The sequence below is a fragment of the Haematobia irritans genome, chromosome 3, assembly GCF_050003625.1.
Source record: "Haematobia irritans isolate KBUSLIRL chromosome 3, ASM5000362v1, whole genome shotgun sequence".
NCBI lineage: Eukaryota > Metazoa > Arthropoda > Insecta > Diptera > Muscidae > Haematobia > Haematobia irritans.
Window position 1 is genome coordinate 219,367,789 of NC_134399.1, and position 23,253 is coordinate 219,391,041.

The 23,253-nt window shown below is 34.2% G+C and overlaps 1 protein-coding gene and 1 long non-coding RNA gene across 3 annotated transcripts; one reads left to right on the plus strand and one right to left on the minus strand.

Annotated features, from left to right (window-relative positions):
• The first annotated feature begins 8,284 nt into the window (after positions 1-8,284).
• Positions 8,285-12,192, plus strand: LOC142232222 (uncharacterized). Of its 2 annotated transcripts, none has more exons than XM_075302952.1 (2): positions 8,285-8,397; positions 8,611-12,192. In XM_075302952.1, the coding sequence occupies exon 2, from the start codon at positions 8,625-8,627 to the stop codon at positions 11,451-11,453; it is 2,829 nt and encodes a 942-aa protein (XP_075159067.1). In that variant the 5' UTR covers positions 8,285-8,397; positions 8,611-8,624; the 3' UTR covers positions 11,454-12,192. The 2 variants fall into 2 exon arrangements, with proteins under 2 accessions (XP_075159067.1, XP_075159065.1); XM_075302950.1 differs by having other exon boundaries at positions 8,344-8,464.
• Positions 12,193-18,245: 6,053 nt separating this feature from the next.
• Positions 18,246-18,732, minus strand: LOC142231856 (uncharacterized). The gene is made up of 2 exons (XR_012720943.1): positions 18,514-18,732; positions 18,246-18,456 (listed from the first exon to the last, which is right to left on the minus strand). It is a non-coding gene; the product is annotated as an uncharacterized LOC142231856 (long non-coding RNA).
• Positions 18,733-23,253: the final 4,521 nt, after the last annotated feature.

Below are 23,253 nucleotides of genomic sequence, written 5' to 3' on the forward strand. Positions count from 1 at the left end.
TAAAATTTTGACAAAATTTTTTATAGAAATAAAATTTTAACAAATGCTTTTATAGAAATAAAATTTTCTATAGAAATCAATTTTTCCCAAAATTTTCTAAAGTAATGCAATTTTGACAAAGTTTTCTATAGAAAAAAAAATTTGATAATATTTTCTAAAAAATCAGAAACTGCAAGATAAAATTTTTTTATTTGGTAGTTTTTTAGTAAAATTGTCTTTAATTTTTGGTACATTATTTTTGGATCGACCAAACAGTTTGGCCCAATTAAGATCAGGCTAATGCAGCCGCCTAAATTCCTACCTATCAGTGATCGATAGTAGTGTAGTTGACGTGTGTCGCATCTGTAATCAAGGGCCATATGACACGCTTATCCAGCCAAATGTAGCCGATTCACCACCAGATCACTCTGGACTAGAGACACGTGACTCGAAATTGTCGTGACTCACGCGTAAGTCGTGAGTCATGCTGATGGCATAAATGTGCGTGATTAATAAACAAAATGTTGTGCGTGAGTCACGAAAAAAAATTATTCGGAAGTGTGAGTAAGTAACGAATATCGGAAAAAATAAGCCCACGAACATAAAACGCTTACGAGTTGAATTCATTTACATTTTCAGTGATACCTGCGATGTTAAGGGTTTAGTAACGTAACGTAATCATAATCTTGTTTTTCGACACGTCCCTAAGTTAAGTTACTCATAAAATTATTCGTGAGTCAAGTTATTTTCCGTGAGTCACGACTTTTTCGTATGTGAGTGTGCGTGGGTAAAATTTTCTTTTCGTGAATATTACTCACGTGAGCACCTCTTCTCTGGACCCATCCTACCTTAAGGCCTGAACATCGATAGGTTAGGTTAGGTATAGTGTCAGTCCGATATTTCAGGTTTACTACTCAGTCCATTGTGATACCAAAGCAGTGAACTGCTCTCTTATCACTTAGTGCTACTCGATTCTATGCTTTGCTCAATGACAGGGGACCTCCTTTTTAAATCCAGTTAAAATGTATCCAGTTAAAATTTTCTGAAATAAACCTACTTTTTCTTTCATGGTGGGCTCACATTTTTTTGGGTGTACACAGCATATATGAATGGATCGAAAGATTTTGGGTATAAAATTTAATGCAATGACCATTGAAATTAGTAATCAAAAACAAAACAAATGTTTTGCTCAGTTCTGACATTACTTATTATTATGTTAGAAAAAATAAGTTTTTGGTTCTATTTAATATGTCAAAAAAAAACAAGGTTGAATGCATAATTGCACTCGCAAACAAGTAAGGTACTTGTTTTCTCTTGTTAAAGATGTTTATTAAGGCCAAACATTTTTAAAAGTATAAAATCGGTCATACTCTTTATGTTTCTTCTCAGATTTTTCATGTGTAACTTTATCTCGTCGGATAATAAGGGGTGATTTTTTAAGAGCTATGGAAATATTAAAATAAAGTTCAGAAAAATACACTATTCAACTGGAAGCGATATTGAATTAAGTTATCACACGCAAACACTCACATACCCCTAGCCCTTTTTTTGAAAAAGAAGAAGGATATGCATTTCTTTATTTTAGAAAATAATTTTGTTATTGAAAAAATACAATACAAATCTACAAATAAGCATTACTATATTTATTAACATTTATTATAATAAATACATATTTTATTGCACATGTATACTTCACATTCAAATCAAGGCATATTTAGAGGCAGTTTCTTGCTATCAGCTGATTACATATTTTTCATTTGAGCAGAACTTTGATTGTCGATATTTGCTTAATGGCATAGGTTTATGGTTTTCATCTCCCCCTACCAAATACCATCGAGTATTTCTTCAAACTATCCCAGCAAACAAAATTGGAAGTTGTTCCACAAACATTTCTTTTAAAGCGCATCCCGGAATCCCCCATCTATTTTTTTCCACTTCCGATGCAGTTCTTTTGGATAAGCTCACAAACATTTCTTTTAAAGCTAATCCCTGGGTCCCCTATCATTTTTTCCACTTCCGATGCAGTCCTTTCGGACAGGTCTTATGCTATGGTCACACTGATCAAATATTATGCTTAGTACTAAGTTCGTTTCTGCGAAAAACGAATATCTTCATATATCTCCGCAAATAGGGTCTCAAACCCAGATATGTTAACTTATTTATGCGAAAAAATATACCTGCCTATTTTTTCGTGCGAAAAGTCAAGGGTTGCATAAATATGTGTTTGAAAATTCTCAATACAAAGATTTCGCATTTATTTCGCACAAAGGTTTTTTTATATGGAGTATAACAGTTTATCGTGCGAAAACGTGATCTTAGTACTAGGCTTTAGAAAGAAATCGAAAGAGAATCTGTCGCCACAGCCAAACCAGTAAACATTTTGAGCTCATATTGGATATATAACATCATGGTAGGGTTATTTTCCAAAAACCATATCCAGATATATTGAAAATGGTTCTGGAAAAATGTTTTACACTCATTTTGGTCAAATATTTGCCTAGTGTGGCCATAGCCTTAGCAAGTACGGCAATAGGCCGTTTTAAGTTAAAATTTAAGTTTTGGACAATTAAAATTCGCGCACAAGAATAGAAAATCCACAAGGAAGTAAACAAAAAATAATAAAAAATAAAATCAAATAATTTATCCCCGCTGGGGTTTGAACCTGTTCTGTTTCACTTCCATGGAAGTTCTTTTTAGATGGTTTTGCAAATTACGATAATTTTAAATTTTTTGTTGATTTTTAATGGAAAAATATTTTTATACACAAATATTTACATTTGTTTCGGCGATCCTGAACATCGTTGCACTAGTGATCTATCCACAACATGTCATCAGTAAGTCGCGCTGGTGTTGCCAGATTGTATTTTGATAAAGTGATGCTTCTTCGATTCACAATAGCAATTTATTGTGACTAATTTATGGAAAAACATGAAATTCAAAGTCCCTGCCAGCATTTCAAAGTTCCATTTCATCCTCACCGCTACCACAGACTCGTAAATGACACTAAAACAATCGCCAACTGTGATGGGGGAAGCATATCAAAAAGTACGAAATGTACATGAAAGTATTTTGCTTTCACAATTAGGGCTGTTTTCTTTTAGCACTGGATACCCTTAGCCGTGAAGGACTAAAAGAAAACAGATTACTCGTTTATCCAGGACAGCTCCAAAAATATACAACACTGTAATCAGCTGTTTAAAAACAATCACAGAAAAGAAGTGAAATCTTGCATTTTTAATGTATGAAATGCACCAATTAGTAATAAATATTTACTGCTGCGATTATTTATGACATTGTATCAGTTTGAAATTCATTTTTGTCGATAAATTAATTAGTCACAATAAATTGCTATTGTGAATCGAAGAAGCGTCACTTTATCAAAATACAATCTGGCAACATGGCACGACTTGCACTGATGATATGTTCTGGATAGAACACCAGTGCAACGATGTTCTGGATAGCCCATACAAATGTTTCATCCAGTGCTAAAAGAAAACAGTCTGTTGTGATGGTTTAATTAAAACACGATTAAATTAGTTAAATGAGAGTTGAGTTTTATTATGCGTGCTTCTTTGAAGAGATGTTAAACAAGAGAGAGACTTAAAGCGGAAGCTGAGATCAATGACAATTAAAGTAGTGATGACAAGTATAAAAGTAAATGTCAAAAACAAGGATATAATAATAAATAGTATGGCCAGATTTTTCATACCAACACAGTCCTATTGTTACAAAAGCCATTTTATATTTTGTGAAACACTAAGCGTAAAAGGTATATTGGTGAAAATTTTTTGACTTTCCAAATGGAATAAAGTGATTGTTTTTCAGATATTTTACAGACACGCTGCCTCCATCGAGAATAAAAACACTGACTGATAGACGCTACAACATGTAACTTGCCACTTTTAAATCAACATCATTCTATTATTAATGAAAATTCTATTATTACCCAATAAACACAAACGTTTGAAAAATGCTAAATTTCAACAATTTTTCAAAGGATTAGGGTAATATTCAAGTTGAGAAATTGTTGAGAAAATCGCGTTCTCAACAAAAAAACAGACATTAACCTCAACAGTAAAATTCAACACATTAGCAATAATATCTCAAGTGTTATCCTCAAATTGAAATGCATCGCTACTCAATAATTTGTCAAACAATTTTCGATGCGAGTCAAATTCAAAATTAACATCGTTGCAAATACTTTTCAACCTGAATTTGTATGAATGATATCCCCACTTCAAATTGAAAGTCAAAGCCAAAATTCTATGAATTTTGTATAATTTATTCATTTTCATCAAAATAAAATATATAATAATACACTACACTATATAATACACTACAATACTAATTGATAAATAATAATCTTATTAAACATATCAACAAATAAGAACAAAAAAAAAACAAACAACAAAACTTTAAATATCTTAAACATTATTAGTAAACAATTTTGCATTGATAATTCGATTTCCTTCCTTGGTTCCTTCCTTTTATTAACATGCGGGCAATTTGAAATTAGGAACGTACTGGACCGCGTGTTAGAATTGATTTCCAGCAGAAGGAATTCACAAAATATCCATTTTAAACTGATAATAGCATATGAATTAAACTGACGATGTGATGCACATTTTCATCCAGAAGTTGTTGATTTCAACAATTGGTTGTTTTTAACAATTTTAATTGGTTGCACTTGTAACGTTTCTGGAAACTTTTTCTTGTCGATAAGCCACTCATTTTTCATTGGTCAGCTTCTTATTGTTTGCAAGAATGTAGCATCCAAAGATTTTAGTTTTCTGCAAAGAGATTTAAATTTAGTGACTTCTTTAAAGTGTTGATTTAATTTTTCATATTGACGTACCAATTATTATAAACTATTTGAAGCAGTTCCAGTTAATTGTCCACCATTTTTTCATTGGTCAGCTTTTTAATGTTTTCAAGAACGTAGAATCCATAATTTTAGTTTTCTGTAAAGAGATATACATTTAGTGACTTCCTTAAAGTTTTATTTCATTTTTTATTTTCACTTACCTATTTTTATAAACTATTTGGTTATTTGCTGAAATTTTCCATTTTTTTATTTCTTGCAATTGACCACGAACTTCGTTGCACAAATAAGTATTGAAAACCACATGGTTTTTTCGTTGCATTTTAGGGTAGTGTTTTGTCAAAGTTTTCTCATATTATCGTCAACACCTTTTCGAAGATTTCGTCAACATTTTGGCAAATTGGAAGTAATTCGCAAACAATTTGAAGATGTATTGAAGATGAGCTATTTAAAGTCAAGTTGAATTTATGTTGAAAATTATATTTACCCTCAAACTGAAAAGTTGTTGCATTTGAAAAACGCTCATCCTGTGTTTATTGGGTAATGATATAAATATTATATAAGAATTTATAAATGTTTAATCAAATTAATAAACATCTAAACAATCGTATTTTACTTGACCACAATGATTATTTTACAATTATAGGGATGTTTTCTTTTAGCACTGGATGTGCTAAGCCGTGAATGACTAAAGGTGGGTATTAAGTTCGAGTTTAGCCACTAAAATCGTCATTTTTTCACGATTACTTTTCTTTAATAATCCATTTTAAGGAATACAAACTTTGTAAAAATTTGCTTTGGGATATTCCCCATCACGTTATAATGAAATATGCAACAAATATGTATAATTTTATGACTTTTTTGCTGATTTAGTTTTCACTTCAGTGAAAATTAGCGGCTAAAGGTTAGTACTATGTTCGTATTTTTCACCAAAACAATAAATTAAAAGTACAAACATCTATATGAAGACGATTATATTTATAAAATGTCTTGCGAAATAATGAATGGAAAAGATCTAAGGAATTGATTGTGAACCATTTTGTATTTATAATTTGAGCTTAACATGGAATCGGGCAGCACTCAGTGATAAGAGAGAAGTTCACCACTGTGGTATCACAATGGACTGAATAGTCTAAGTGAGCCTGATACATCGGGCTGCCACATAACTTAACCTAACCTAACCTTGTATTTATAATTTAATTAATATAAAAAAGTAACCGTGAAAATAAGCGAGTTTTCAGCTTGAAAACTGAACATAGTACTCAGCTTAAACTCTAACTTAATACCCACCTTTAAAACAAAACAGAGTACTCGTTTATCCAGGACATCTCCAAAAATATGAAATACTGTCATCAGCCGTTTAAAAACAATCATAGAAAAGAAGTGAAATCTTGCATTTTAATGTATGAAATGCTCCAATTAGTAATAAATATTTACTGCTGCGATTATTTATTACACTGCACTACTTTGAATTTCATGTTTTTCGACAAATTAGTCACAATAAATTGCTATTGTGAATCGATGAAGCGTCCCTTTATCTAAATAAAATCTGGCAACATCGGCGCGACTTGCGCTGATGAGATGTTCTGGATAGAACACCAGTGCAACGATGTTCTGGATAGCTCATACAAATGTTGCATTCAGTGCAAAAAGAAAACAGCCTTTATCTTAAAATGCACTTTTTGTGATTGTTTGAAGGGTCTCTTATTGGCGTAAAGAAATTGGGATTTTTCTATAGAAAATTTTGTCCAAATTTTCTCAAAATTATATTTCTATAGAAAATCTTCTCAAAATTTTATTTCTATTTCAATATTTTATTTCTATAGAGAAATTTGTCCAATTTTTATTTCTATGGATAATTTTATTTTAAAATTTTAATGCTATAGAAAATGTTGTCAAAATGTTATTTATATGGAAAATTTTATTTCTATAGAAAATTTTGTCGAAATTTTATATCTATAGAAAATTTTGGTCAAAATTTTATTTCTATAAGGCCGGTATGCACCTCTAGCGAAAAATTTCATTCCCATAAGAAATGCATTGCTATATATGCTAACGAAATTTTCGGTAGCGTTCAATTTCGTAAGCTGGTACGCACCTCTAATGAAAATAACAGGGTTGTCAAATGCATATTTTGGCAGCAAACATTTAATTTATTACAATCATTGTGTGCGTAAAAGTTTTAAAAGGTCTGTAAATAATAAACAATTTATTTGATAAATATTTGGAACATATATTAACAATTTTTAAAAGCGATTAGCTGGTTTAAAATTTGTGTACACAGCCCTGTTTTTTTGTTGTAGACTTAAATAAATTTTGCTACCGAAAATTTCGCTAGAGGTGCATACCGGCCTATAGAAGATTTTGTTAAAATTTTGTTTTTATAGAAAATAATGTCAAAATTTTATTTCTAAAGAAAATTTTATAACAATTTTGATTTTATAGAAAATTTTATCAAAATGTTGATTCTATAGAAAATTTGACATATATATAAAAAAGAAATTTGTCTTTGGAGTTTACATATAAAGTTTTCGGTTAATTAGTACGTTTTCTAATCTAAGTTTGTACCTTTTCATCGAACCTATTTATCATCACTGATGGAACACTTTTAATGAGAACAGTAATTTTTGCAAGCAGTGTTGCCAATTTGGTGCTTTTAGCACCAAATTTAGTGCCTTTTGATTTCTAAAAAGCACCAACTTGCCTTTTTGGTGCCTTTTCAAAAAAAGCACCAACTTGGTGCTTTCTGGCATTTTCATTTAGTGCTTTTGGTGCTTTTTTATTTTGAACAGTATTAAGTTTAATTGATACAAAAATTTTGATTAGACTTTCAAGAGCCGAAGAAACTCAAATTTATTGCCAAATATAGAATTTGATTGTTATGAAGTTGGTATTGATTATTTTTTAATTAATATTGTTATTTACGGTATTCTGTAGGAAAGTCGAACGATGAGTGCCGAATTTTTGAATTTGGTAAAGATGTCATTAAAAACGTTGTATTAAATTCACAAAAGCACGCAGAATTGGAATAAGCAATAGACTTCTTCCATATATTAATATTTTGAAAGTTGAAAAACATGACTGATCAAAATGAATTGGACGAAAGCATTAAAACTGATCAAAGTGTATACTTAAATAGCGGTTCATAATGGTGAGTACTAAGTTCGAGTTTTGCCGCTAAAGTGAGAACTATATCAGTAAAAACGGTATAAAATTATGCATATTTGCTGCAAATTTTAATATAATGGGGAATAGCCAAATTTTCACAAAGTTTGTATTCCTTAAAATGAATTATTAAAGAAAAGTAATTGTTGAAAAATGACTATTTTAGCAGCTAAACTCGATCTTAATACCCACCTTAACTTCTTAAAATTCAATTCATAATTCATCTTCGGAACTTTTTTTTTTTTTAGTAGAGCATTTAATTTTCGATTTTGTGGTGGAAGGTGGTATGTTAGAATTTATAATATATTTTTGGTGCTTTTTGGCCTTGGGGAGTTGGCAACACTGTTTGCAAGAAATGAGAAGACATTGGAGAAGAGAATATTTTGATTACCGGAGGATTATTATGGCCGGAAAATAAATAATTTTGAAAGGTAAAGTGTTTAGCAATACACTTTGGCAGTTAATCGGTTATTTTTAGGATAAAACTGAACATGGACGGTAGGCAAAATGTGTTTGCGCGCAAATTTCCAAGTGACAAAGTTTTATAAATTTCACGTTGTAAAATTCGATATAAAATTTTGTAAAGGGATCATATTTTTTTCTGGTTTAAAATATTACAATAGTAATACGATTTAATTTTGCAGATACATCATTTTCCATGGAATCATCAAATACCTCTCCAGGCAGAAAGAATGATCGAAAATCGTCTACCACTTACGATACATTAGAGGAAGAAAGAATATGCAAGGCTGTGTCCACTCTTGTTGATGAATTCTCATTTGATATCATTGATGACGGTCCCGATAGAAGTTCTAATAAAATGGAAATTGGCGATGAAAGACTGATTGAAACTAATAGCAATTCTGGTCTTCGTGAGGATAGTATGGTACTGTCTACAAAGGAAAAATCTTCAAACCAGGAAACAAATTTGCCTTGTCGCAATACTGAGAAAGAAGCTACGATGGTAACGAAAGAAGTATCTAAAGATGAACTCAAAATTACCCCATCCATGCCAAAAAATTGCGTAGAACATACAAAATCATCTTCTGATAGAAATGTGAAAAGAAGCTATGATTCTATTATGGATGAACATATTGGCGACACCTCGACCGAGGATAGCGAAGACGATGTCATTTTTATTGAAAACAATAATAAAGAAGTATTGGTTGTCTCATCTGATGATGATGAAAAGGGAAAACCTCCTGCCAAAAGAGGAAAGTTGTGTTTTCGCATTAAACCACTTTTGGGTACCATAACAAATAACAATTTATCTGAACAGCTTAGTTCCGAGCTTGAACTTCAACATAATGAAACAAATGTTGTGAAAGCATTGGGAAAAACTAATTCAAAAGAGGTGAACAAATCAGAACTTTTGAAATCCAGTCAAGTAAATCAGCCGAAAGGCCCAGAACTTGCCATTAAGACGACTACGACTGGTAAGAGTGCAGAAAATGTTCCAAAAATAGTTTCTAAGAACCCAATAAAACGCGAAGAAACAACAGTTCCCTTGAAAACAAAACCTTTAGTTCCCCAAAAACAAAATACAAATTCTTCAAAAGCTGACCTCCCAAAAAATAATACATCAGTACCATCAAAAAATTCTACGAAAGCTTCATTGAAAAATAGTGTTCAAATTCCTCAAAACAACAAAAATCTCACGGCCTCGTCTAAATCCTCTAGAGCTGATTTATCGAAAGCTACACAAAATGATCTTACAGAAACCACTAAAGCTAAATCATCTGAAACACCAATAAGTTCTTGTGCCAATCTACGAGAACAATTATCAACAACTCTGACAAAAAATGGTATAAATTCTCAATCCAAAAACTCGGCAACATTTCCATCAGTTTCGCAAACTGCATCAATTTCGCAGACTAGTCCTTCAATAACCTCTGCTGTATCTACCGCAGCGCCAGTAAAAAACAATCTTCCTGCTTTACAAAAATCTACAGCAACGTCAACAAAACCTCCGATCGCTAAATCTTCTACCGTAGAACCGAAAAGTACCAGCGTTGTGCTTTCGAGACGTAAATACAAATCGCAAATGCAATTAGAACAAGAAAGCAAATGGTATGAACGATATTCTGGCTACTGCAAATTTTTGAATGATTTTAGTAAAAACTCTAGCTCAAAAAAACTCGACGTAACTGAGAAGAAAAAAATACTCAGGTATATAAAAAATTTTGAAATAAGAAATCCAGATAAAATTCATGAATTGTCTCCCAATCGAAAGGATGATACGACAAAGAAAAAACCTGAGAGTAATAGTAGTACAACTACATCTTGTGATATCACTAAAGAAGACAAAAAAGAGACACCTGCAATCGATGACAAAGAAAAAAGTAGTACAACGGTGATTGTAACAAATTCGAATGCCATAGAGAAAACTATTCCAGTATTAATCTCAAGTATCAATAAAAGTCCCGATGTTCGAAAAATACCTACGAAGCAACCACAACCTGCAGTTAATTCGGGCATTTCAAATATAATACCACCATTACCACAACCTCAGTACAATGGGCCTCAGTCTTTAAATGTAAATACTTACCAAATTCCCTATAACCATATGCAAATGCCTCAAGCCATGATGCCTCTACCAACAAACGCATATAATGACTATTGTATCCAACAGCCTACAACAAATTGTTTTAATATGCCTCAACCCTATATGGGAGCTATCAATGTAAATAACCCCAATGCATATCCAATATCTCAATATTCGGGCTGGAACCCGATAAATTTGGGTAATAGTATACATCAACCATCAATAAATTTGAATCAAGGCCAGAAACCAAGGCAAAACCCATTACCAGTGCCATTGCCAAGTCCAATCTTGTTAACAGATTCCTCAGCCAATGCTTCGGAGGGCAAATTGGATACGAAAATTACGAAAGATATAGAAGAAGAAAAACCATGTCACTCAGCTACCACAACATCCCGCAAAATAAAAGTCAATATAATAGATCGTAAAGATCCCATGGGAAAACTTTCTCCACAATTATGGCCTCAAATTGAGGAGAAACTTTTGGAAGCCCTAGTTAATGAAATTAACAATGATGCCATGAGTGATATATTCACTGCATATAATGGTTTCAAATGGGATAATGGTATTTTAGGCATAGAATGTGAAAATCGTAAGGCTGTCAAATTTTTGGAGGACTCTCTCCGGAATATGGGTACCATCGCTCAAGATATTACCGTAGTACCAAAGTATTATGATTTAGAACGTACTGCCATCCATGTTTTCGTACCCCCACCACTTCTCAATAAAGATGATATACTTAAGCTATTGATAAAACAAAATAAAAATTTCATATCGGATAACTGGACCTGTGTTGAGGCTTCGGTAGAAGGAGATAATATGAAAATGCATCTGGAAATAGCTCCCGCTAGTGTATATTTAATAAAGAAATGCGAAAATAAAATAAGATTTGGCATGAACAAATTGGATGTAAAATATCCCGAAGTGAGAGAAGGAAACAAATGAAAGTTTTCGAAATAATTACTAAGGACCTTGTAAAAAAGTAAGACAAAAGGACATTGTAAAAACAAAATAGATATTGGTCCAAGTAATCCTGTAATTTTTGTAAATATTGTACAAAACTGAATATGTAAATAATTTCTATAGGCTTGCATAGAAGTTCGCATTAAGTTTTTTTTTTATATTTTAATAACTAATCTATCAGACTATTGTTAATTATAATTCAACAAAGAATATATTTTTATTTTTTTTTTGAAATTGAAAGTAACTAAAGTTAGTTGGAAATTTAATTTGACCTTCAAAAGATAATTTTTTTAATTATTCCTTTATCCGGGTATTTTGAATGAAGTTCTACAAGAAAATGTTTCAAAGTCAAAGATTATTTCATAAATTATTTTAAAATATTACTGCTGTTTGGATTTGTATGTACCATGTGAAATATCTTCCTGAGTTTCATCTCAAAGAAATTCCCATTAACCATAAGTTTATGTATTAAATTAATTATATTTCATTGTGCATGAAGGAGGAAAAATCTCTTTCCATATGATTGAAATATTTTCGTACACTATTCTGAATTTAAGAAAATTTATAACAGATAAACCTCATATTATATGAAATGAATTCTAAAATATAATATGGCATCAAAACAAGAAATTTGTTTGTTATGTACCATACTATGTATGGTATAAGTATGGAATGTATTTCACTAGTGTTTAAATAAATGTGAAGTTTTAATAAAACAAAATGTGGTTTATATCCAGGGTGTCTAAAAAAAGAGCAGAAAGATTAAAAAAATAATAAAATAATATTATTTTATATCTATAGGAAATTGTGTCAAAATTTTATTTCTATAGAAAATTGTGTCAAAATTTTATTTCTATAGAAAATTTTGTCAAAATTTTATTGCTATAGAAGATTTTATTTCTATTACAAAATTTGGAAACATTTACAAAATTTGGCAAAATTTTATTTCTATAGAAAATTTGACAAATTTTATTTCTATAGCAAAATTTTATTTCTCCGCTTCGGAAGAAATATAACAAAATTTTATTTCTATTACAAAATTTGGCAAAATTTTATTTCTATAGAAAATTTGACAAATTTTATTTCTCTAGCAAAATTTGATTTCTCCGTTCCGGGAAAAAATTTATCAAAATTTTATTTCTATTACAAAATTTGGCAAAATGTTATTTCTCCCCTCCGGAAATTTGGCAAAATTTTATTTCTATTACAAAATTTGGAAACATTTACAAAATTTTATTTCTATAGAAATTTTGACAAATTTTATTTCTATAGCAAAATTTGGCAAAATTTTATTTCTCCGCTCCGGAAAAAATGTAACAAAATTTTATTTCTATTACAAAATTTGGCAACATTTTATTTCTCCGCAAAATTTTATTTCATTTCATTTTCATTTTTATTTATTTATATGTTATACTAAGCCTACAAGACCAATAATTAAAGTACAACTAGTCTTAAAGCCTAGGCAAAGAAATATAATCATAATTCTAACAACAATAATAATAATAAATGCAAATATGAATATAATCATAGTTATAAATGTAACTATCAAGATTGTTGAAATTTTGTTTGAAGGGCCCCCACCCCAAAAAAAAAGAAATGCAACGAGTCATTCGTATGGAAGTATGTGTCCTAAACAACACCAATAAATCCTAACCATTAATCAGAATGGGAAACAAAAAAATTATATATTTTCAAGCGAAAAGCATTATTCGTATGAGAAAAAATCCTTAAGTCAATTGGAAGCAAGTTCCAGCAACGAGCAATGCGAACAAGAAAAGAGCGCTCATACAATGAGCACGTTATTCTAGGTATAATTATTTGAGTATTCCTTGTCGAGCGAGTAAAATTAAAGGCCTCACATAAAGCTCTAGGTGTTCCACTTCTCATGACCTTATAAAAGAAGAATAGATTGACACAATCAACAAAACTAGAAAACGGTATGCCTAGAAATTTCACGACAAACTCTGAAATGTGGTCTCGCCGTCGAACATTATAAACAAATCTAACAATAGAATTTACAGCACGCCTCAATTTCAAGAAGTGAGTGGCCGTTATACCAGACACTATCTCAATGCCATATTTCTATAGCAAAATTTGGAAAAATGTTATTTCTATAGAAAACTTGTGAAGTACCTTTTAGTTGGAGAGGAATATTTTGCAAAATCTACCAAAACATCACGAATTCTACCAATCTACCAAACAGTAAAAAATCTACCATTTTTGGTAGAATTCTACCAACTGTGGCAACCGCGATAGGAAGTGGCACGAGTCTTTCTTAACTTACGGATCCAGATACCGTCTGCAAATTTCATTATCTTTGATGCCAATTCTTATCATATGTTTTCCAAGTGTGTTATGTTCAGTTACAATTCCAATTAAAGAACTCAACTCCTGTCTGTTCATTGCAATCAGAATTTCCCAATTCCTACGGTTCTTTTTATCCTATATCATCTTGGTTTACTCGCAGCTGAAGAAATTCAAGTTTATGCAATTCAGGTCTAAGTCTATTGATGTTCGATTTAGTATTGTTGCGTGACCAATTATATTGCGACCCAAAAGGAAGGAAGAATCGACGTGAGGTTCCCCTCCAGTGCAAGAAATTCTTTTTTTTTTGTTTACTTGGGGGGTCTCCAATGCCACACATTGTCCCGGCCCTGTATTGGACAAAGTTGTGGGAGCTGGAGGGATGGCTGTGGTTATGTTGCCATGTTGGCTTGAAAAATGTTGTGCATTCCTATGCCTGAAACGGGTGACGAATTTGGGGATGTGAGTGTTGGACTCCCCTGGGGACTTCAGCGGTAAGAAGTCATCGCGGAGGCCTAACACAACATCTGGCCATTTCGTTACCACGTGGCAGGGTGCCCTTGGAATGGTGCAACTTTGCTCTCCATGATTCCAGTGCCTGAGACATGTGAAACATTTGGGGGATTCATGTTCTGGATCTATCCAATGTTTTCTTCTCAAAGGAGAAAACATTGGAAGATCCCGAACCGAATCTGGCCGGTTTCTCACATGTCTCAGGGTGCCCCAGGGAATTTAGAAGTATAATTTATTTTATTTTTTTTGGCTTTTGTGTGTGGTTGGTCAGGTTGCGAGAAATGCGCGGATTAATTGAAACAGCTGTTGAAGATTATCGATTGCTATTGGCGAGCGGCATTGCCAGATTAAAATTGGTAAAGTACACTACGCTACACCAAAATTGTTGTTGTCATGATGATACCAGATAAAGCTGTTTTCATTCATAGTAAAACGTTGCGAGGGAATTTGAATTGAGTGAAAATTGTGGGGAAAAGACAAGGACGCATTGAGGATACTCGACGCAAAAGAAAAATGTAGTTACAACAAATTAAAATATGGCTACAGGAGATTGAGCTGGGAAGAGATTATAAAAGGGGGTATTTGGCTGAGTTTCGCGAATAGTCTGCTTCAAGTAGCGTGTATCGTGCACAGAATTATAACGAGGTGTGGTGTGCTTTATTTTATAATTGTCAACGTGAGTGGTTTTGGTTTAAAAGAACAGTTGAGTGAAAATTAATTTAAATAATTTCGGTTTTGTAGTGGTTATGCAGAAATTTTACTCGATTTCCGGTAGATTTCACCTTATTAATTTCTATGAATTTTAATTGATAGTGAGGAGAGAAAAATGTAAGTTGAAATTGGCATACTAGTGCTTTGAAACATATGAGAAAGTGCTATTCTCTTTTCTATAGATAGAAAAACCTCCTAGACGTCAGGAGGCTTGGGGTTTTCTTCAGGAAATCGAGACCGTGATTGGAAAGTATTTCAAGACTGTGTGTAAGACCCATTGCATCAGAGAAGTTCTGGCGAAGGTTGCACGGTACTACGAAAGATTGCTTAGCGATACGTCTGACTATCGAGTGACGAAATTGGTCAGCACCACACAACAGTATTCCACACCAGAAAGAAAGGTAGGACGGTATAGTTTTTATTGCATAGTCGCGGAGGCGCATCCCCAGAACATTGTGTTTTTGAAAGAGGAAAACGGTTGAGCTAGTAAATCGATTCCTGATTGTGTGTCACCCAGTTGGGTTGTGGCTCCATCTAGATCCAGTGCTGAATCGCCCGTAACCTGGTCGTAGAATTATAAGGGGGAAACCAATACGATATCTGTTGCTAAGGGGTATTACGGTATTAGCGCCTTAAATCATCAACAAAAAAAAAAATACAATTCACTATATGAACCCCTCAGAGAAGGGACACCAATACATTGATATTTGAATATTTTGATTTGTTTGGTGAACTTTGCAAATCAACCATTGTTTAAGTTTTTTTTATCATATTTAAAGTTTTGATATTTAATTATTTTTTTTATATATAATTTGATATTTATTTTGTTATTAGATTATTATATTTTATATATTATATTGTCAAAGGTGTTCCAATATTCCGTCGTCGTGGTGTTAAAAAGTCATTTTTTAGTCTGTGAGTTGCAAAGTTTTATTTGTCTTTACGTTTGTTTTTGTGGTCAGTAACAGTCTAGGCATGTTCCTTCTCTATTTGAGCTCATTTAGGTAGGATGTGGCTAGGGTTTATGAATTGTCGACCAAGTCGTATAAAGTGATGAATGATTAAATTATTTACAGATTACTTTGCAGTTTCCCGATTAAGTAATGATTCATTGCAAAAGACCGGAATACATTTAATTAAAAGAAAGAAAAAAAAAGAAAGATGTTCGGTATTGTTGAAACATTTTTTTTGTGAATTATTTATTATGTATGATTTTGGTTGGTTAAATGTACTGGATAGGATTTAATGGTTTTCGATATTTTCTGTTTTTTTTATTACTTACAATTGTTACATATATTAATTAACATAGTATATTGTTCAATACAGTCCAACGGCGGTTTAGGTATAAGGAATTAAATGTGTTTTTGTTTCTTTTTTTAGGATTTAGGTTTTTTTTGCTTTTAATTTAATAAATATGTTTATGTCTTGAATTGATAATACAATCATGATGTGGTAATTCTTTAGAACAAAGGAGGATTAACGTGAGGTAAGTGGTAAGGGTTTGAGCGGATTTTAGGGGTCATGATGAATGGAGGGGAATCCTCATGACCATGGCAGGGCGGGCGACTGGAGGTTTCCATCCACCTCCCACTTTAAGGAATCTGTTGTTGTTTGTTATTGTTGAGTTTTGGAACATTTGTGTTTATTGATACGGGCCTAGGGCTGAAATGACGGGATGGACCACCTTGAGGGAGAAACCACTAGAGCTAGGCGGAGCTGATGGTCATTCCTGGGCCGCATATAGGCACACGTAACAATATGGCGCCCAAACGAAAGGTTCCAGCATATATCATGCTGGGAAAAGAAAAGTTGTGTAGGTCATCTAAACACGAGAAATAGCCTAATAGATTTTAAATAGTCCAACATGCTTCTTGTATCCGTGACTAAAAAACTTGAACACTTCATAACCGTTTTGAAAGATATTCAGAAGTCCGAGATATGAACATTCGATAAGTGGAAACTCAGGAGCCAAGTAAGCATGAATAATACAAAGCAGAAAAGGGTAGTGTCGTACAGAATCCAGTAGAATTTTCAGTATTAGCATCCAGACTGTAATAGGAAAATTGTTTAGTTTCAGTTTGATTGTTTGTGGGGACCAGATTTACCTGAATCTAATATCCGCTCTAGATAGAATATAGGGGTCCGATGTATTAGGCGAATTGAATCTGAGACTGAGTTATATGTGACGTATAATCAGTGCCCCGAAATAATACGATTGTAGAGTAAATTTTTATGACTGATACAGATTCCTAGAGTGTTTCAGCGAGTCAATTATATATATTTACAGAGATAAAAATCCGCTAAACCACCAACTCACGTTTAAAACTCCTTTATGCTATATATTTATTGAAGTCCATTTATTGTTGCATTGCGTAGAAGGTGATGAGTGTAGTAACACGACTGCAAGCTAAAAAGAGAGATAGGCCAGAAATTTTTGATTTAAATAGATCGTTTATTATTAATGAGAAAAAATTGAGAAGTGATAATACCAACCTCGCTATGGCAGGGGAGAATACCGAACCTCAAGATTCGGTTACCGATTTGTCGGGATCCATAACGTCAGGGACACGAAATGTGGGCTCAGCCACGAATGGTAACGTTCTAGTCCCCGGAGAAGTATTGAGACGACAGAAGGTGTTAGAGAATAATGTTGCAGTGGTCCAGAATCAAGTGGGAGATATAAGAAAAGTTATGAGTGAAATGTCAACCGCTATTAAACATCTGACTGAACTTACTATGAATCAAACACGGGAACGTTCGACATTGGACTCCAGTTCAAGGGCATCTTCGGGAAACGGTAGAACTGATAATGGAAATTCGGAATCGATGGGCAATAACGACGTTGCCCAGGGTATTTCGAATGCCGCGAATCTTAACAGGGATAATCTACGAATTAGAATAGATAAATTAGGATTAAAGTTTGATGGGAGCTCACAGGGTTTAGGAGTCGAGGAGTTTGTGTACCGACTTGAGTATTTTCAGGAGCAATATCCCTGCCAACATTTTTTGAATTTGGGGACTCTTTTGAGAATCCCCACTACGTCGAAAACAATCATATACGACATCAAAAACTCGTCGGAAAAGCGCCGTCACTATTGAGAAGTTGTACCACGCCAAGTTACTACAAAAATGTTTCGCATGAGTGCAATTATTAGGTGCCTTTATAGATCAATTTAGAACGACGCCAATAAGGGACCCTCCAAACAATCAGAAAAAGTGCATTTTAAGATAGTTGTAAAAGAATCATTGTGGTCGAGTAAAACACGTTTGTTTAGATATTTATTAATTTGATTAAACATTTACAAATTCTTAAAAATATAACATTTATACCACTATCACATTACATTTAACATAATTTTTGGCATTAATGATGATGTTGAGTTACAAGTAGCGAGTTACATGTTGCTGCGTCTATCAACCAGTTTTATTCCATGGAGGCAGCGTGTCTGTAAAATATCTGAAAAACAATCACTTTATTCCATTTGGAAAATCACCAAATTGTTCACCAATATACCTTTCACAATTTTAAGCGTATAATCTATGTTTTCAGAACTTTATTTTCGTTTTTATTTAATTAAAATATAACAAGCTGGTTGCGCTTGGCGTTTCACAAAAAAATGGTTTTTTTAACAGTAGGGATGGCAAATTACTTGCATGTACTTTTTGATGTACCTTTTCATGATGGTTGAAGTGACATTTACGAGTCTGTGGTAACGATGAGGTTGAAATGGAACTTTGAAATGCTGGCAGGGATTGTATACCGTGGTCAGAAATCTTAAGGGACTTCCCACTTATTATTTCGGGGCCCGCGGAGTCGTGGTACTGGTTGTCTCAGAAGACCAATACGTATCCAGATTGGGAGCATTTGAAACATGGCCTGTTGAACCGGTACCAATCTTCGAAATCGAATTTCGAAATTCTTACCGAATTGGCCCAAAGGAAGCAACAAGTCAATGAGACGATAGATATGTTCTTCCAACATATGGGCCAAATAAGAACTAAATTGATGCAACCGATATCAGAGTACGATACGATAAAAATCATGAAGAAAAATGTTAAGGAAAGTATTGGGAGGATTATTTACCCAATACAAGTTTCTTCGGTGGAGCAATTGAGAATGGAATGCAACGAAGCGGAAAAGAATTTCCCCAAGCGCGACATTAGAAATATTCCTCCACCATCTCGTCCAATGAGGCAAGTAAATGAAATTTATGTGGAAGGTTCGTCCGAGGATGATTATGAAATGTCTGGTTACGAGGAAATATCAGCAATTCAGTATCGACAGACTAGAGGCCCTTTGCAGTGCTGGAACTGCCAGAAGATGGGGCATGGTTTCAGAGATTGCGACTCTACTACCAGGGCACTATTTTGTTACAAATGTGGTAAGCCTGGTACAATAACACCGAAATGTCCATCATGTCAGCAGGGAAACCTGAACAAGGGCGTGAGCAATACGGGGGAGACACGCCCACGGCCAAATCACCCCGCCCCGGAAAATTGAAGGATAGGGAAATGGGATTGCCTGCAAGTAAAACAAATTTTGAAATTTTGCAAGCAATGTTAGATTCAAACGGAATAGGAAATTGTTTTGAACCCGGATTGAGACATTATATGTCATTAGGGGTACGTCAGGAAAATTATAATAAAGTAAGATCTAGGATTTTTGGAAATGGAGGCGATAAAGATGCAAGGACTGTGCCCAAGGTGAGAATTAAATTTGCGGACAAGAAAAGGAAGTTTAAGGCGGTTGTGGACTCGGTTAAAAAGCTAAGCAATGGGACAGATCCTCGCGTTTTCGCTGAGGTTGAAGTTGAAGGTATAAAAATGAAAGGATTATTGGATACTGGCGCAACGGTTAGTATATTAGGAAAAGGATGTAGAGAATTTATAGAAAATTTAAATTGTAGTTTTAAGGAGATATTTTCTAAGGTTAGAACGGCTGGAGGTGAGGAACATATAATTTTAGGAAAGGTTAAACTAGAAATAATATATAATGATATGAAGAATAATATGGAATTTTACTTGTGCCCGAAGTTGGACCAAGAATTATATCTTGGTATTGATTTTTGGAGAACATTCGCACTGGCACCAGACATTATAAAAGTTGATAGTATCGATTTGGCGAAAGTCCAGAAGGATCTGGTAGAGGACGATGAGGAATATAAATTGAATCCTCATGTTTTAGAGGAAGGTCAAAAGATGAGACTCGAGGAAGTTATATCTGAATTCGATACTTTTGAGGAAAAGGGACTGGGTCAGACAAAGATGGAGAGGCACACGATTAAACTCGTAGAAGGGGCGGTACCCTTTAAGGATAGGCATTATCCAATATCTCCCGCGGTTCAGGCCCTAGTGTACGAGGAAGTTGATACGATGCTCAGATTGAATGTGATTGAGGAGAGTAATAGTCCCTGGAATAATAGAACGACAATTGTACGCAAACCGGGAAAAAATCGATTCTGCCTGGATGCCAGAAAATTGAATAGGCTTACAGTGAAGGATGCATATCCTCTTCAGAACATTAATGGCATCCTGAGCAGAATCGATGAAACGCATTACATAAGTAGTGTTGATTTGAAATACGCCTTCTGGCAGATTGAATTAGACGAGGAAAGTAAGCCATACACAGCGTTCACGGTGCCGGGACGCCCTCTTTATCAATTTCGGGTAATGCCCTTTGGGCTATGCAATGCGGCCCAACGTTTGTGTAGACTTATGGACCGAGTCATACCCCAACGGCTGAAGGATAACGTATTTATATATTTGGACGACTTATTGGTCATATCCAGCAACTTTGACGAACATTTGCGAATTTTAAGGGAGGTTGCCAAGTGTCTTAGGGATGCAAATCTAACTATTGGTATGAAGAAGTCTCGGTTTTGCTTCAGGGAATTAAAATACTTAGGGTTTATTATCGGAAACGGGGTATTGAGGACGGACCCTGATAAGGTGAGGGCCATAAAGATGATAAGGATTCCGAAAACCCCCAGGGAGGTAAGGAGTTTTCTAGGGACCGCAGGTTGGTACAGGAGATTTATTAGGGATTTTGCGACTATTTCTGCTCCATTGACGGATACTTTGAAAAAATCAAAGAAGTTCGAAATGAATGATCTGGCCATTGGAGCATTCGAGGAATTGAAAAGGGCATTGACCTCCGCTCCGGTACTCCGTCACCCAGATTTCTCTAGAAGATTTTACATTCAATGCGATGCATCTGAATATGGCATTGGGGCCGTACTTTTCCAGTTGAGTGAGGATGATAAAGAACATCCCGTGGCTTTTTATTCCCAAAAGCTCAATGCATGTCAACGCAACTACAGTGTAACGGAAAAGGAGTGTCTAGCGGCGGTAATGGCCATCAAGAGATTTAGGCCCTATGTGGAAATGATGCCATTTACCGTCATAACCGACCACGCCAGTCTTAAGTGGTTGATGACACTCAAAGATTTGAGTGGTAGGCTGGCGCGGTGGTCACTCCAGCTCCAACCATATAATTTTGAGATAGAACACCGAAAGGGTTCTGAAAATGTAGTTGCGGACATGTTGTCGAGGTCACATCAATATATCATAGTTAATGAGCTGGTACAATCGGATTTGTTGGACTTTGAGTCCGCTGAATTTAAGGGAGATGAGTATTTGGAACTTATAAGTACTATTACTGAGAATGGGAACAGATTACCGGACCTGAAAGTGAGCGAGGGATTAGTTTTTAAGAAAACGGGATTTGATCAGGACGTAATTGAAGAGTGTAAATGGAAATTGTGGGTCCCGTCCAGTATTACGAGTGATATCATTGAAAAGGCTCATAGTTCGCCCATTGCCGCTCACGGCGGAATTTGGAAGACCATTGAAAGAATTAAAAGATTCTTTTACTGGCCAAATATGACAAGCCAAATAAGGCAATATGTCAGTAATTGTCAAATCTGACGTGAGACCAAGCCATGTAATAGGGTATTAAAGCCAGGGATGGGACAAGAAGTTGTGACGGATAGACCCTTCCAGAAACTATATATCGATTTTTTGGGGAAGTACCCCCGGTCGAAAAAGGGGAATGCCTATATTTTCATAGTTATGGATCACTTCACCAAATTTACTTTTTTAAAGGCCATGCGAGAGGCAACGACAAATAATGTTATTGAATTCCTTGTACGTGAGATTTTTCATAAATTTGGTGTTCCAGAAGTGATCCATAGCGATAACGGGGCACAATTTACGTCGAAGGGTTTCCAGGATATGATTGATAAATATAAGATAAGACATATGAGGACCGCGGTTTACTCTCCCCAATCGAACGCATCGGAGAGGGTAAACCAATCAGTAATTGCGGCCATCAGGGCTTATTTGGATAACGATCATCGGGATTGGGACTTTTACCTATCTGAGATTGAATGTGCCCTTCGTACGTCCATTCATTCCTCCACTGGAGTTACCCCATTTTTTTCGTTATTTGGATACCATATGTATACCAGTGGTTTGGATTATCACTTGGCTAGGAAACTCAAATCAATGTCTGACCACGAATTACAACAATTACAGAGACCTGAGAGGCTCGAATTAATTCGTGAAAAGGTTAGAGGGAAATTACATGAGGCTTACCAGAGAAGCTCAACTCGCTATAATAAACGAACTGGCATAGTTAAATTTGTCCCAGGACAAGAAGTTTATAGGCGGAACACGGTTTTATCCGACTTTGCAAAAGACCGAAATGCGAAGTTTTGCAAAAAGTTTGTGAAATGCCGGATAGTAAAACCAGTAGGAAATAACATGTTCGAGCTCGAGACATTGCAAGGGAAATCTTTGGGGGTGTATCATGTCAAGGATATTCAGGCATAGAATTTTCAACAACTGTGATTCAATAGTCCAATAGTAGGATAAAACAAATTTGTGATAAGATATCGTTCCGCGTTTGTATTTGTCCCATTATGTGCAAGAGTTGGTTCGAATCTATACACAGAAATAAAATATTTCTAGAAGGTTTCGACTTAAAATTAAAAAAAGTAATGATCTATTTCGATAGATCGAACGAAAACCCTTTCGATAGGTGGAAAGTCACTCGAATTCGAACGAATGTCTTTTTTTCTTATTTTGAAAGTTTGTGTCTTCATGAGAATACTTTAATTATCGTAAATAAATAATTTCAAAATTTCGGCCGGAGTAATGGTAAAAATGCGTTTACTTTTGTCGTGACACTGATTGTATACAAAAAAAAAAATTTGTTTTGATTCAATCACGAAATTAATTGATGTCATTAGCA